This window comes from Aspergillus ruber (genome assembly GCF_000600275.1).
Source record: "Aspergillus ruber CBS 135680 unplaced genomic scaffold scaffold00015, whole genome shotgun sequence".
Taxonomy (NCBI): Eukaryota; Fungi; Ascomycota; class Eurotiomycetes; order Eurotiales; family Aspergillaceae; genus Aspergillus; species Aspergillus ruber.
The window spans coordinates 441,237-453,451 of record NW_024467311.1 but is presented as its reverse complement, the minus strand read 5'-3'; the positions used below and the strand labels follow the sequence as shown (position 1 = coordinate 453,451).

The following is a 12,215-nucleotide window of genomic DNA, read 5'->3' as shown; positions in this document are numbered from 1 at the left end:
CAACTTGTAGTAGTGGTTAAGGAGAGCGACAGAAGAGTCCTAAATCTGATAGATCGCGGGCGGTGGACCATCGGAAATGACCAATAGTAGTGATACACTCTCGATTCTCTCTCACCTCGCTTTTCCTTGGTTGTATTTGTTAGAGAATTTGCAAGAGATATATATACAAGTGCTCAAGTGCTCAAGTGCTCTGTCCAGGGGGCGAAGCAATGATCATAATAATTCTAAGAGGCAAAAAGCTAATTTGCCAATTCGGAACCAGATCTCTTTGCGCCCCTGGACAAACACTTTCCGGGTCAGGAAAAGTCTAAAACAACTGTGAATAAAGACGGGGAATTCAGGCTTCATAGGATCCATGGGACTGTTGGGTATGGTTGCTGGAGAACTTTCTCCTTTCTCGAGGCTCCGAATACGAGGGGCCTTTTCGGAGAGACATGAACGGATCGGAGGGTAGCAGAGCAGTGAATATGTCAGTAGCAATTGACGGGATAGCAGATTCTAGTCTATAGCAAATACTAATCTGCAGTCTCACTGCATAATCCCGGCTGGTCTTATCGGTCGACGAATGTTTTGCAGCATCTCCACCGCTTCCGATTACCCCGTGGGGATACATCCCGATCTATGAGGACATACATCGACGAATACAAGTACATGCTAGTCTTTCAGAAGGTACATGTGTCATTTTAGCTATTATCAATCAATTACTGGAAATGATTATTCTTTCATATTTGGAAAAGTGGTCATTTTTGCAGATGTGTTGGAGATATATATTCCGGTGTGGACTAGGGAGGTGTTCATGTTTAATCCTCCCTCTTTGGATTGACAACAAATCAGTCCCAGCCTTACCAAACTAAGCGAACTAACACAAAGTAACACAGCCACCTTCAGACAGCACTCAAAGGTATCCATCTTCTAGTCTTGCCAACATCCCCATTTACAAGCATTCTCATAACTTCCCATATTCACCATGACCTAAACCAAAGATGATCAACTCCAAGCCGCCTCAACTGGCATCAATCACCACCTCATCACCCCAGACCTCATCCAAGAAATGCTCACCAAAGCAATCTACCCCAACGCCCACTTCCCCTCAACCCTCTCTCCCAGGAACTAATCCGCTCCCTCTGCTACCAAGGCTCAATCTCCATATCCTCCACACTCGTTTCACAAGATCCGCACGCCTACTTAGGAAGCTTCGACGATGGAAAAGGCACACCGATGGTTCTTGCTGTGCAGAGTCGACAGTCGTACGAGTTTGTCATTTTTGTTTGGCGGATCCGTATCTGCATCATGGAAGGCTTGCGCCGATTTTCCCGGCGGCTGTTATTTTATGTCGAGGGACTTTGGATGCAGTTGCTGCGTTGGGGGTTTGATTCGAGGGGAAAGGATTTGCTACTAGGGGTTATTGGGCGTGGGTTTGGGGGATTGGCGAGGTATTTGTTGGGGCGGGGGGTCAGGCCGGAGAAAGCTGGAGAGGAGAATCAAAGAAGTGGACTGGTTTTGCATTTGGCGGCGAGGAGTGGTGATGTTGATATGGTGAGGCTCCTTCTGGAGTATGGGGTTGCAGACATCAAGGATGATAAGGGTGTGACAGCGGTTCAGGCTGCTGAGGAAAGGCAGTACTTGCAGTTTGTAGGGTTGCTTGGAGCATAAAATAGAATTCAATATAAGAACAAAAAGAGTCTATGCAACATCCGGCAAGCTCTTCTCCACCTCCATAGCCTCCCTAATCCCATCCTCCACAGCCTTAGCCTGCTCCTTACTCAGCCGTCCCAACGGCCTCCGCGCAAGCCCCCCATACCCATAATAACTCTGCAATGCACTTTTCGTCCCCGGAATAGCAGTCTTGGTCAGCACCCACTCCGCCTGACTCAATAACCCTTGTGCCTCAACAGCCTCAGAAATCCGACCCTGACTCCAGAGATCGAACACATGCACACATAGTCGAGGGATCACGTTCGCGCCTCCAGCTAGAGTAGCAGAACCACCAGAGACAAGAGTCTGGAGGGTGAAATCCGCCATTCCGCCGAAGGTGACGTAGCGATGGTTCTCAGCAGTTTTAGCAGAAAGGCGTTGTCTATTCGCGACAAGCGGGGAAGGAGCAGTAATCGCATCAAGAGCGTGCGAAACACGGGTTAATTTTCCCGTATTCGCACAAGTAAACTTCGTCCCAACAACATTAGGATGCTGCGAGATCCGAATAATAAGATCCGAATCCATATCAACCCCCGCAACAGCACCGGGATAGTTATATAGAATAACCGGCACCGGCGAGCCATCCGCAACAGCCGTGAAAAACTCATATAGCGCCTGGTCACCCCCCGTAGCAGCCTTGTAGTAACTAGGCGGGAGGATCAGGACATACTGAGCACCAGCTTCTGCCGACTCTTTGCAGAGCTCGATAGTACCACGGACGCTTTGTTCAGTGGCTCCTGCGATGACGGGGACGTTTTGGAAGCCGGAGTCAATGAGCGCGGAGCGAGTTTCGTGGATGACGGTTTTGCGCTCTGCGCGGGTGAGGTGCACGGCTTCACCGTTGGAGCCTTGGACTACTATGCCGGCGAGGCCGGCTTTGGCGAGGCGGACGGAATGGCGGCGGATGGTTGGGATGTCGAGGTCTTCGGTGTCGGGGTGGAAGAAAGTTGGGGTTGGTGCGTAGGCACCTGGCTGGAGGGGTGTGGGAGACATGATGTTCTGTTTGTATGCACCCGGATGGATATGGCTCGAAAGAGATGTTTGTAGAAAGATGAGAAAGTTGTAGTGGCAGATAGCTGACACTACTTATATACCCATCTTGAACTGCCATATACCGATCCAGATCGGAGGTTCTCCGGCTTACCGGTTGTTAGCCGGCATTGGATTTCCGTAAGTACATGCGAGCAATATGTTCTTTCTTTTATTTGTAGGTTCTTGGCATATCGTACCAGCCACATGTCAAAATCACTTGTCTTGGTTCGAATATCTACTTCCGGGCTTGTATGTGAGGCATATTGCCATCTATTTAGGGTTTTGCTATCCGTCAGTGTTGGACATGATTATGACTAGTGCATTGTATCGTAGCAACATTATTAGTAGAAGATATTCTTTTCAAATCATCACATCATTAAATTTTTCGTTATCCCTTAGATATCAAAAAGCTACTCCGTCGAAGCAAACTTCTCCCCCCACCACTCCTTCCACCTAACAACCCTCTCCTCCCTCCTCGCCTCCTCAGCCGCAAAAACAACCGCATGACTTCTAACCACCTCTTCAAGCGTACACCCAACAAATCTCACCTGCGCTTCCCCAACATCCCATCCCTGATGAACAACCGCATCAACAGCCTGCACAAAACTCCTGGCAAGGCCATAGTCCCCGCCCCCATGCGCTTTCTCCTCCTCTGGTGGTTGACGGGGAACTTCGATTACGGACTCGGACTGGGTTGCAAAGTCGTAGATGGTGATTGTGCGGCTGTCGTAAGAGATTTCGCCATGGGTGCCGTAGACGCGGCCGCGGCGTTGGCATTGTTTTTCGGTGGGGGCAATCATGTGGAAGAGTGCTGTTTTGGTGTTCATTGGGCCGGTGGATGGCGAGGAGGGTTCGTCACCCCAGGTGATGGTGACGACTTGGTCGTCGCAGACGTTGTTATCGGATTCATAGACGCAGCGGCCGTACCATGTTTTCGAGGCGATTTGGCCATCGCTGTCTGTATTTTTGTTGTAGTCTTGTCCTAATCGAGATAGGAGAGCTTTATCTGCTGCATCTGACCCGGAGGTACAATAGGTATCTTCAATGTCTGGACAGACGATGTTCACCGGCCAATCGATATCGCTGCGGGAGAGATGCATGTCACGGTAGATTTTAAGGGCGCTGTAATTACATTCTCGCTCTGCCGGGCACGAGAGACAATTCGTCGCAGTGCCAGCTTTGGCTGGTTTACGACGGGGATTGAACTGCGTTAATGAACCAGTGGAAGTAATTGTCCGGGGATGGTGATATGCCAATTTCGACGCAGAATTAGGCGTACCAGGCGGCGAGCAAAGCAACCAAAGAATAAAATCAATATCATGACACGACTTGGTCAACAACGACCCGTCCCCATTGGCAGTTTCTCGTCGCCAATTCCCGCGGACATAACTATGCGAGAAATGCCACCACCCAACAGGTTCGCAGTGTTCGAGTGAGACTATATCCCCAATCACCCGGTCGATGAGAAGCAGTTGGCGGAGGAGAATGTTATGCGGACTGTAACGTAAAACATGACCGATTGAGAAAATAGTGCTCCTGTCACCACCGTCTGTAATAGGTTTGAGCGAGCGGTAGGCAGAGAGACAATCCTGAAGTGACAGCGCTAGCGGCTTCTCGCAAAGTATATGCAGATCCTTGAATTGCGAAATAGCATGGAGGATCTCAATATGCTGGTCATCTAGCGTGCAGATAAAGACTCCATCTATTCCTTCAGCCGTGGCACTATCGCTGCCGCTGTTGCGCCTCTTCACCTCCCACTTCACCCAATGCCTCCAGTCCTCAAATTCCTGTCCATCTTTTGGTTTTCCATCACCCCAGATAAAGTTGCGGCCGAATTCCCGTCGTTTGAAAGGGTGTGGTTCTGCGACAGCGTGGATGTGGCCGGTTGTTGCGGTTGTGACGGCCTGGCCGTAGGCAGTCCCGCGTGAGCCAGCCCCGAAGACGATAAATCGGATGGGTCTTAGTGTTGTTGGTATTGTGCTTGTTGGTAGGGAGTGGTGGCCTATGGGGGGCTGTGGTTCTTTCATTGCTGGAATGCGGGGGATAAGATAAGGCGCTGTCGGTTAACGATGGGAGAAAATGGCTTGAAAAATGCAGAACAGGAGTATCAAGGAACTGGAAAATTCTCAGAGAAGATGCCAGAGACGGTATTTATCTTCGGAGAGCTTGTGTCCGGTCAGTGCAACCTGGGGAAGATGAAGAATGCCCCTCTTGTGATTGGTTGAGCCAAAACACAAGATGGAGCTTCAAGGTGGTACAGAAATGGAAAGGTATCTGTCAACCTGGATGTTTCTACTTCGAATCAACTGATCTGAAGAGCCTGTCGGACATGGAGCGAAACCATGTAATACAAATTGTACAAAAGTGGCAGAAGAGCTTTCAACTCTATTAATATTTAACATTTCTACAGATTATAGTGTGCTTGTGACAAAGTTGAATGCTTATGAAACGACAGGCTGAAATCTCTCACGTAACCTCGTAACGATCAATCGACACGCATCAGCTAACCATTTAGGTCTTGACATCAGGCTCTTCGCGGCCAATGTACTCCTTGAACTTGAGGAGACCCATGGCTAGAGCCACGTTGTCCTTGAGGTACTCTTGGGTGGGAGTTGCCACCTTGCTCCGGTCCTCTTCGTACTTCTCAATGTACAGACGGATGGTGGCTCCGCTGCTGCCAGTACCCGACAGGCGAGTGACGATGCGGCTGCCGTCGTCGAACTTGACATACAGACCCTGGTTTTTGCTCACGCTGCCGTCTAGATCAGTGTAGGCAAAGTTACCGGCATCAGTAACCTTGCGGCCAGAGACAGTGGAGCCTACGAACGAATCCTGGCCGGCAAAGTCCGAAAGAGTTGCAATGACCTTGTTGGCCCCCTCACTGTCGACACCCTCGTAATCGTACCGGGTAAAATAGGTACGGCCATAGGTCTGCCAGAACTCGTTCTGGATCGAGGCAATGCTGGGAGTCTGGCCAGGGTTGCTCTTGGCAACGCCAGCGATGATGTTCAACCAGGCCACGATAGCCCACACACCGTCCTTCTCACGGATGTGGTTGCTGCCGGTACCGAAACTTTCCTCACCGCAGATGGACATCTTCTTGTTGTCGAACAGGTTGCAGAAGAACTTCCAGCCGGTGGGGACCTCGTAACTCTGAAGACCTTGGGCCTTGGCGACCCGGTCAACGGCACCCGAGGTGGGCATGGAGCGTGCAAGACCGTAGACGCCCTGCTTCTGGAACCAGGGAATGAGCTTTGCGTGATGGGCAATGATAGCCAAGCTGTCACCGGGCGAGACGAAAGTGTTGGCACCGTAGATCATGTTACGATCGCCATCACCGTCACTGGCAGCACCAAAGTGGACGCCGTTCTTGTCGACAGCCTCCACAAGTTCGTGAGCGTAAACCAGGTTGGGGTCAGGGTGACCACCGCCAAAGTCCGACTTCGGCACGCAGTTCATGGTGCTGCTGCTCGGAAGTCCGAGCTCCTTGACGAAGATGTCGGTACCGTAGGGGCCGGTCACACCGTGCATACCGTCAAAGAGAATCTTGAAGTCCTTGTGGCTGCTCAAGAATTCCTTAATCAGGTCGAAGTCGAAAATCTCCTTCAGCATAGTCACGTAGTCGGCGGTCGAGTGGACAATCTCAACCTCCAGAGGGCCATAGGTCTTGGTGCCGATAGCAGAGATATCAATGTCAGGAATGTCGGTAATGTTGTAGGAATTCAAGGACTTGGAGGTCTCGTAGATCTTGTTGGTGATGGTCTCGGGTGCGGGTGCGCCGTTGGCAAGGTTGTACTTGATACCGAAGTCGTTATCGGGACCTAGGAACGAGAGCTATCAGTGACTGGTTTCTCCAAGCTTTCTAGCTGTAGCTCTCAGCAACTCACCACCAGGGTTGTGACTGGCAGTCAACAGAATACCACCAGTGGCCTTCCGGACACGGATCAAGTTACTGGCAGCCGGAGTACTGAGAATGCCGTTCTGGCCCACGAGCAGCTTCTTGACACCGTAAGCGGCACTAATCTTCGCGATCTTCTGAATGACCTCGGGGTTATAATAACGGCCATCACCGGCGATGACGAGGGTGGCATCCTGAGCACCTTCGGGGATCGACAAGATGATGCTAGCCACGAAGGCTTCGGAGTAGTTAGCCTGTTGGAAGACTTTGACCTTCTTACGAAGACCAGAGCTGTAAATGGAATCACAGGTTAGATGCGTTGAAAATAAGGACGTATGTATTCGGAACGCTGCAGACTTACGTTCCCGGCTTCTGGTCCTGGAAGGGCTGGATGGAAACGGTCTGGACCGACATAATGGCTTTGTTGACACTTGTGGAGATGGTACGGAGGAGGAGAGGAAACGAAATGTCGGCACTGATGGTCACCGACAATTGATGTCAAACAAAGAGAACAGAGAGGAAGAGAAAACAAGACAGAAAGAAAGGAAGAGAAGAAAAATGGGAGAAGAGAAGAAGACAACTACGCTGTCGATTAGGCGGTGGGGATGGAAGGGGAAGGAGGGGCAAGCGCGTCATAATTATTTGACGGCTATATATGACCACGGCCGTCGTTGAGCTACCCGGTTTAATACGACTTGTTACTGTGCTATAAAACATATGAAATTACACCCGCCTATTATCATCGAATGTGTAGCCAAGCAGACGCTGCAATCCGGCATCGAATGCTAGTAGTATTTTCGCTCCAGAGGCCCCGCGATCATCAATGCGACTGCCATGACAACACATCGAAGCCATTCCTATACAAGATCGCATAGGCTCAGTATTGCCACTTCCATGTACCTGTTGCAGAACGCCCAATGCGATTGTATTGAGTTCCCGTCGTGATAGCCAAAAGCTTGGGCGGGAGTTCTGGCTGGACCAAAATAGTCTGTAAATAGCCCGGTGGATAAGGTTTCCGATATTGCACATAAACTGAGACAGCAGAGCAACACAAAAACTGTTGGGGAGATTGCTCAACATCCTGCGAAAGGGTACTGCTCGGCAGGCATAGAAGCAGCAGAATCACACCCCAAATAACCGCTCTCTGTAGAATCTCATCTCCTCAATACTCTCCAGTATATCATCCTTGGCCAAATGCATCTCCCTCTTAGGAGGCACCGCCTGCAACAACCCCTCGCTTCCCCACCGCCTAGCAGCCTCCTTGATCGCACTCACGTCCAGAATCCGATAGTGCAACCATTCTAGCACGGACGCATACGGGCCTTGTGTCAGAAACGCCTTATCTGCATGAACGCTGTTGCCCGCCAGCACCGCCGTTCGTGGCTCGGGGACAAATTTCTGTATGTATGCGAGGAGGTCGGCGGCGGCCACATCGGCGGTTGTCGTTGATGCAAGTACGGCAGCGGTCAGGCCGGTGCGGCCATGGGTGTCGACGCACCATTGAGACATGTTGTCGAGGATGGACTTGGGGTGGTGGATAACAGCTTCGAAACCAATGGGTTCGAGGATGCGAAGTTGATGGTCTGTGATGAAGCAGCAAATTTGGAGGATGCTGTCGGTGTCAGAGTTAAGGCCAGTCATCTGTAGTGTATGAAACGCGTAGTATAATTAGCGATGTGTATCGATCGAGGGACATGGGAAGGGTGCAGCTTTATTCCAACCTCGCAGTCGATCCACACCAAGGGATCTGTAGAGCGTGCGAGCGGCATACTGGCAATTGTTCGACAGAAATATGGGTTCCGAACAGCCAGTTGCGCAACTCAGTGAGCTGGGTATGAAGAGTGTTGAAAGAATTGAGAATCACAAACCTGGCGGAGAAGGTCAAGGTGCGCGAACCGAGGCGAGGACGTGATGCGGTAGAACCGACGTAGCATTCCCTCTGAAGGCGCTCTCAAAACAGTTGAAAGGACAGAAAACTTGAATTAAATTCGACTTCACATCGACACAGTTTGTTTTACCTTGAGTAGAAGTACTAAGTGAATGTATGAGGTCTAACAATCATCGCTGCGGAGAAATCATAGATGCGGCAGCTCCGACTTGCTCTATCGTCTACTGACTTGAGTAGTATAAAGTGATCTTTTGTATTGAAGTAGAATCCTGGTTCATTTCATCGTTTCCGTCGTCATCTATACCTTTCCCGAGCTCTAGGGAGAAAGGACGAAAAAAAGAAAGCAAAAAAGGAAAAGCAAAAGAGTCATGTACGATAAACCCTAGTACATCATCGAACATGCCCAAGAGATTATACCCCATCCCGTTAAAAAGCCTGCTAGTTATGGAAACTTCCCCCGCCCCCAACAATTATGCGATGGTATCACTTCCAAATTTCAAAGTGCGGTCATCACGGACATGGCAAGCGACATGCAGGACCAGCTCCAGCATACAGCTCAGAAAAGAATAGGAATTCGAAGAATCGAATGTGAAAAAAAAAAAAAAAAAAAAAAAAAAAAAAGCAAAAGAAGCCAATCACCGGGCTTTAAGCGCCGGGGTTACGCCAGTCCATCAGTCATGAAAAAAAAAAAAAAAAGTTGAAAATAGGCAGGAAATTCGTACATAATATCCAAAAAGCACCTCATCATCGCACTCGTCTCAGTTAATCACCGAGGGATTCAACAGGCATGGTGGAGTTATAGCTCCTCTTCATCCTGTGGCTGAGAAGTAACCTGCTGCGGCCCAGGCTCTGGAGTTCTGAGAGACTCTCCGAAAGGTGTCGAAGTGGTATCGAGCCCTGTGGTGGCCGCACCGGAATTACCTAGAGCATCGGTGATGTTTGTGGACAAGCCCGACCCGATCCGCTTTCTGATGGCATTTTCATCAGCTCCCGATACGCTGGCTCGTTGCTTTTTCAGAGGGCTTCCAGCAGTTTCGCCGTTTGCCGCATTCATAGCCGGCTTGAATAGGTCTGATGCCGAAGTAGCTGTCGCAGATGCGGTTGGAGGACTCGTAGACAAACTTGATGAGGGCTGCTTGGCCTCGCCAGAAGCGGAAGTGTTCGCAGCATCGGCCTTGGTACTGCCAGACAAAGAAGCGGCAGAGTGTTGGCGTTTAAGCTAAAGTTTTCATCAGTAACAGGAAAAGTAAGAAGCGTACGGGTTGTAGATCCTCACCTTAATTTTGCGAACACCCTCTGCAAGCTCACCTCCGAATCTGGAATCGTCCGGAGAGAGATGATGGGTATCCTCTTTGGCCTCTTCGTCATCGGCTTTCCCGAGGATCGAATCATCATCATCATCATCGCTGTCCATATCATCAACGTCCTTTTCGGCTTTGTTGTTCTTTTTGTTCTTCCGCTTCTCCTGCTTGCTGTCCCGGAAATTGAGAAATCCCACAGTACCACCCGGCTTGAGCGGTCCAAGGTTGGAGAAATCAGGCTGGAGTGACCTCCTCTTGGTAGAACCTGGGGTTTCTTGTGCCTTGGGGTCTTTCAAGATGCCCATTTTTTGCAATTGCCCTGGAGGTCAATCAGTAAACATAGCTTATGCGGTTTTTCCGGCTGCGAAACAATGGACAAGGCCAAAAAAAAATAGAAGCATGACAGTAAAACTCACGTGATCCTCTGTACATGAAAGTAAAAGTCGCATAAGGCTTGTCTGTCGGGTCAATACCCGTCACCGTCTGGGTGCTGATGGACTTCGGATCCAATGACTTTGGTTTCGCGAAACTCGTAGTATGGTCAATGTCAGCGCCTGCGTCCCCACCATTCCCCGCGGCCTCATCGTCGTCGTCATGTGCGTCGAATTGCGGAGAGTATTCGCCCCGTTTGATTTCCCCGGAGGCCAGGACACGGTAAAGTGCCACCTTAATCTGTCCGGCAGACTCGGGAATAGGATCGTCGTCGGAATCGGAAGACACTTCATCGTCCGACACATCCTCCAGCGCATCATTGCCATATCGCATGATTCCTTTGTCGGCTTTCGTTTGCATGTCGCCATTACCATCGGTCGAGTTTCGATTCTGACGACGCTTTTCGATCTTCTGTCTTCGGCGTTCTATTTTGGCGGCAGCATCCTTTCCCTCCAGGTCCAAGCCATTGAGCCACCTCTCCAAACCAACTTCCCGGAATAAAAACTCCCGCTCTGCAAGGCCACCTCCCTCGGAATCGGGTACGCTGACCCAACGAGAATTGACCCAGGTCTCCTCTCCTCTGCGGAGCAGAGTGGCTACTTCTTCCTTTTGTCGACCGTCAAAATAGATGTACGCCGCAATCGTTTCGTTCGGTGAGTTTGTCAGGGGCTGGTAGGGGGCAACCATGTTGCTGTACTGTCCTCGCTCGCCCGTCTGGCCCGGGAGACCTCCGACCACCTTTGCCTTGGGCGAGGGGTTCTCCGGCGTTGGTTTCGGTGTGGAATATGGAACATCCTGTCCGGAGCTGAGGAGGGTGATTGAGACCGCAAAGGTAGATTGCTCGGGTTTTCCAGTAGCGGAATCAGGAAACTTGGGCGGTGGCACCGGAATAAAACCGGCTATACGGGACGCTCGCGATTGTCGTTGGATGGAATACTCCGGGATGGGACCATCCGGCGTGTGTATGCTGACGGCGAGACCTTTGAAGCATGGCATGACGGGAGGATTTGACAGGTAATTACTCGTACTCCTTCAGCTCCGGCACCCAGAGAATGTATATGAAACCTTGAAGAAAGGGGGGGAGGAAGGTTGGGGGACGAGGTAAACTGAGCGCGCGTGTGAAATGTAGGTGGTGGGTTGTGGAGGCGGTCAGGATAGCAGTCTTGTGCTGTACGGGGGGAGTCGAATTGCAGCTCGCTGCTGCACCTCGAACAGCCGAAAAAACGAGATCTGCGATATACAAGGGGAAAAGGGGACCTGGCTATCTATTTGTTTGATTAGTGTCATTCCAGAAGCATGAGGAATTTCGCCGGATAGAAGGGGAATTCGGTTCTTTGGAGGGGGAGGGGGGATCCACTTACCAAGCGGCGGTTAACACAAGAGGAACGAGGCGAGGTTAAAGAGTATTGGGTATCAACGGCATCAGTTGATAAGAGTGATGCAAGTAATACCCATCAGACACTGATTCAACTCCTCGACGACGACTGGAACGTGGACAAGAACGACAAACAAGCGATGCAAAGCGCGCATCGAGAGGGAAAACTGTTCTCCTGTTTGGGTGGTCAGTCAACTCCAGGGCCCGGGAATGCCCCACGTGACACACCTTAATCTTCACCCCTCGTTCCACGGCGCTGTCGGGATTGTGAATTGAATACACTCGATGCAGAGATGGTAAATATGGGCTGTCAAGAATTACACAGCATACACGACTTCAGCCGCGGAATTTTGAAAGAATTTTCTTTGACCGAAAGAATGAAGCGTTGAGAATGTCAGCTGGCACTATCAAGACAACCATGGTTCAACAGGTCCCTATCATATGGTTCCTAAACAATTATGTCATACATACAATGACAGGCCATCCAACGTTGGTATTTATTAGTGAATTTGATGCCGCTTTCACAGGGACTGCTCCTTTGTTCTTGATTAAGGCCGGGGTTGCTTTATATACAATATTTCAAAGACTATCTAC

At 50.3% G+C, this 12,215-nt stretch overlaps 6 protein-coding genes across 6 annotated transcripts; 1 reads left to right on the top strand and 5 right to left on the bottom strand.

Annotated features, from left to right (window-relative positions):
• Positions 1 to 945: 945 nt before the first annotated feature.
• On the top strand, positions 946 to 1,495 carry EURHEDRAFT_413078 (uncharacterized protein). Its single transcript, XM_040782083.1, has one exon. The coding sequence runs from the start codon at positions 984 to 986 to the stop codon at positions 1,371 to 1,373; it is 390 nt and encodes a 129-aa protein (XP_040638397.1). The 5' UTR covers positions 946 to 983; the 3' UTR covers positions 1,374 to 1,495.
• On the bottom strand, positions 1,445 to 2,734 carry EURHEDRAFT_413077 (dihydrodipicolinate synthase family protein). The gene has a single exon (XM_040782082.1). The coding sequence runs from the start codon at positions 2,686 to 2,688 to the stop codon at positions 1,684 to 1,686; it is 1,005 nt and encodes a 334-aa protein (XP_040638396.1). The 5' UTR covers positions 2,689 to 2,734; the 3' UTR covers positions 1,445 to 1,683.
• A 358-nt stretch (positions 2,735 to 3,092) lies between these two features.
• On the bottom strand, positions 3,093 to 4,893 carry EURHEDRAFT_413076 (Gfo/Idh/MocA family protein). Its single transcript, XM_040782081.1, has one exon. The coding sequence runs from the start codon at positions 4,752 to 4,754 to the stop codon at positions 3,138 to 3,140; it is 1,617 nt and encodes a 538-aa protein (XP_040638395.1). The 5' UTR covers positions 4,755 to 4,893; the 3' UTR covers positions 3,093 to 3,137.
• A 345-nt stretch (positions 4,894 to 5,238) lies between these two features.
• pgmA (phosphoglucomutase PGM2) lies at positions 5,239 to 7,039 on the bottom strand (the record flags this gene model as incomplete). Its single annotated transcript, XM_040779039.1, has 3 exons — positions 5,239 to 6,548; positions 6,615 to 6,916; positions 6,987 to 7,039. The coding sequence occupies 3 exons, from the start codon at positions 7,037 to 7,039 to the stop codon at positions 5,239 to 5,241; spliced, it is 1,665 nt and encodes a 554-aa protein (XP_040638394.1).
• A 249-nt stretch (positions 7,040 to 7,288) lies between these two features.
• On the bottom strand, positions 7,289 to 8,650 carry EURHEDRAFT_413074 (oligoribonuclease). Its single transcript, XM_040782080.1, has 2 exons — positions 8,347 to 8,650; positions 7,289 to 8,266 (listed from the first exon to the last, which is right to left on the bottom strand). The coding sequence occupies exons 1-2, from the start codon at positions 8,392 to 8,394 to the stop codon at positions 7,748 to 7,750; spliced, it is 567 nt and encodes a 188-aa protein (XP_040638393.1). The 5' UTR covers positions 8,395 to 8,650; the 3' UTR covers positions 7,289 to 7,747.
• Positions 8,651 to 9,309: 659 nt separating this feature from the next.
• EURHEDRAFT_457370 (uncharacterized protein) lies at positions 9,310 to 11,242 on the bottom strand (the record flags this gene model as incomplete). The annotated part of the gene is made up of 3 exons (XM_040784424.1): positions 9,310 to 9,732; positions 9,790 to 10,133; positions 10,231 to 11,242. 3 exons carry the CDS (start codon positions 11,240 to 11,242, stop codon positions 9,310 to 9,312), a joined length of 1,779 nt encoding a protein of 592 aa, XP_040638392.1.
• Between the last annotated feature and the right edge of the window lie 973 nt (positions 11,243 to 12,215).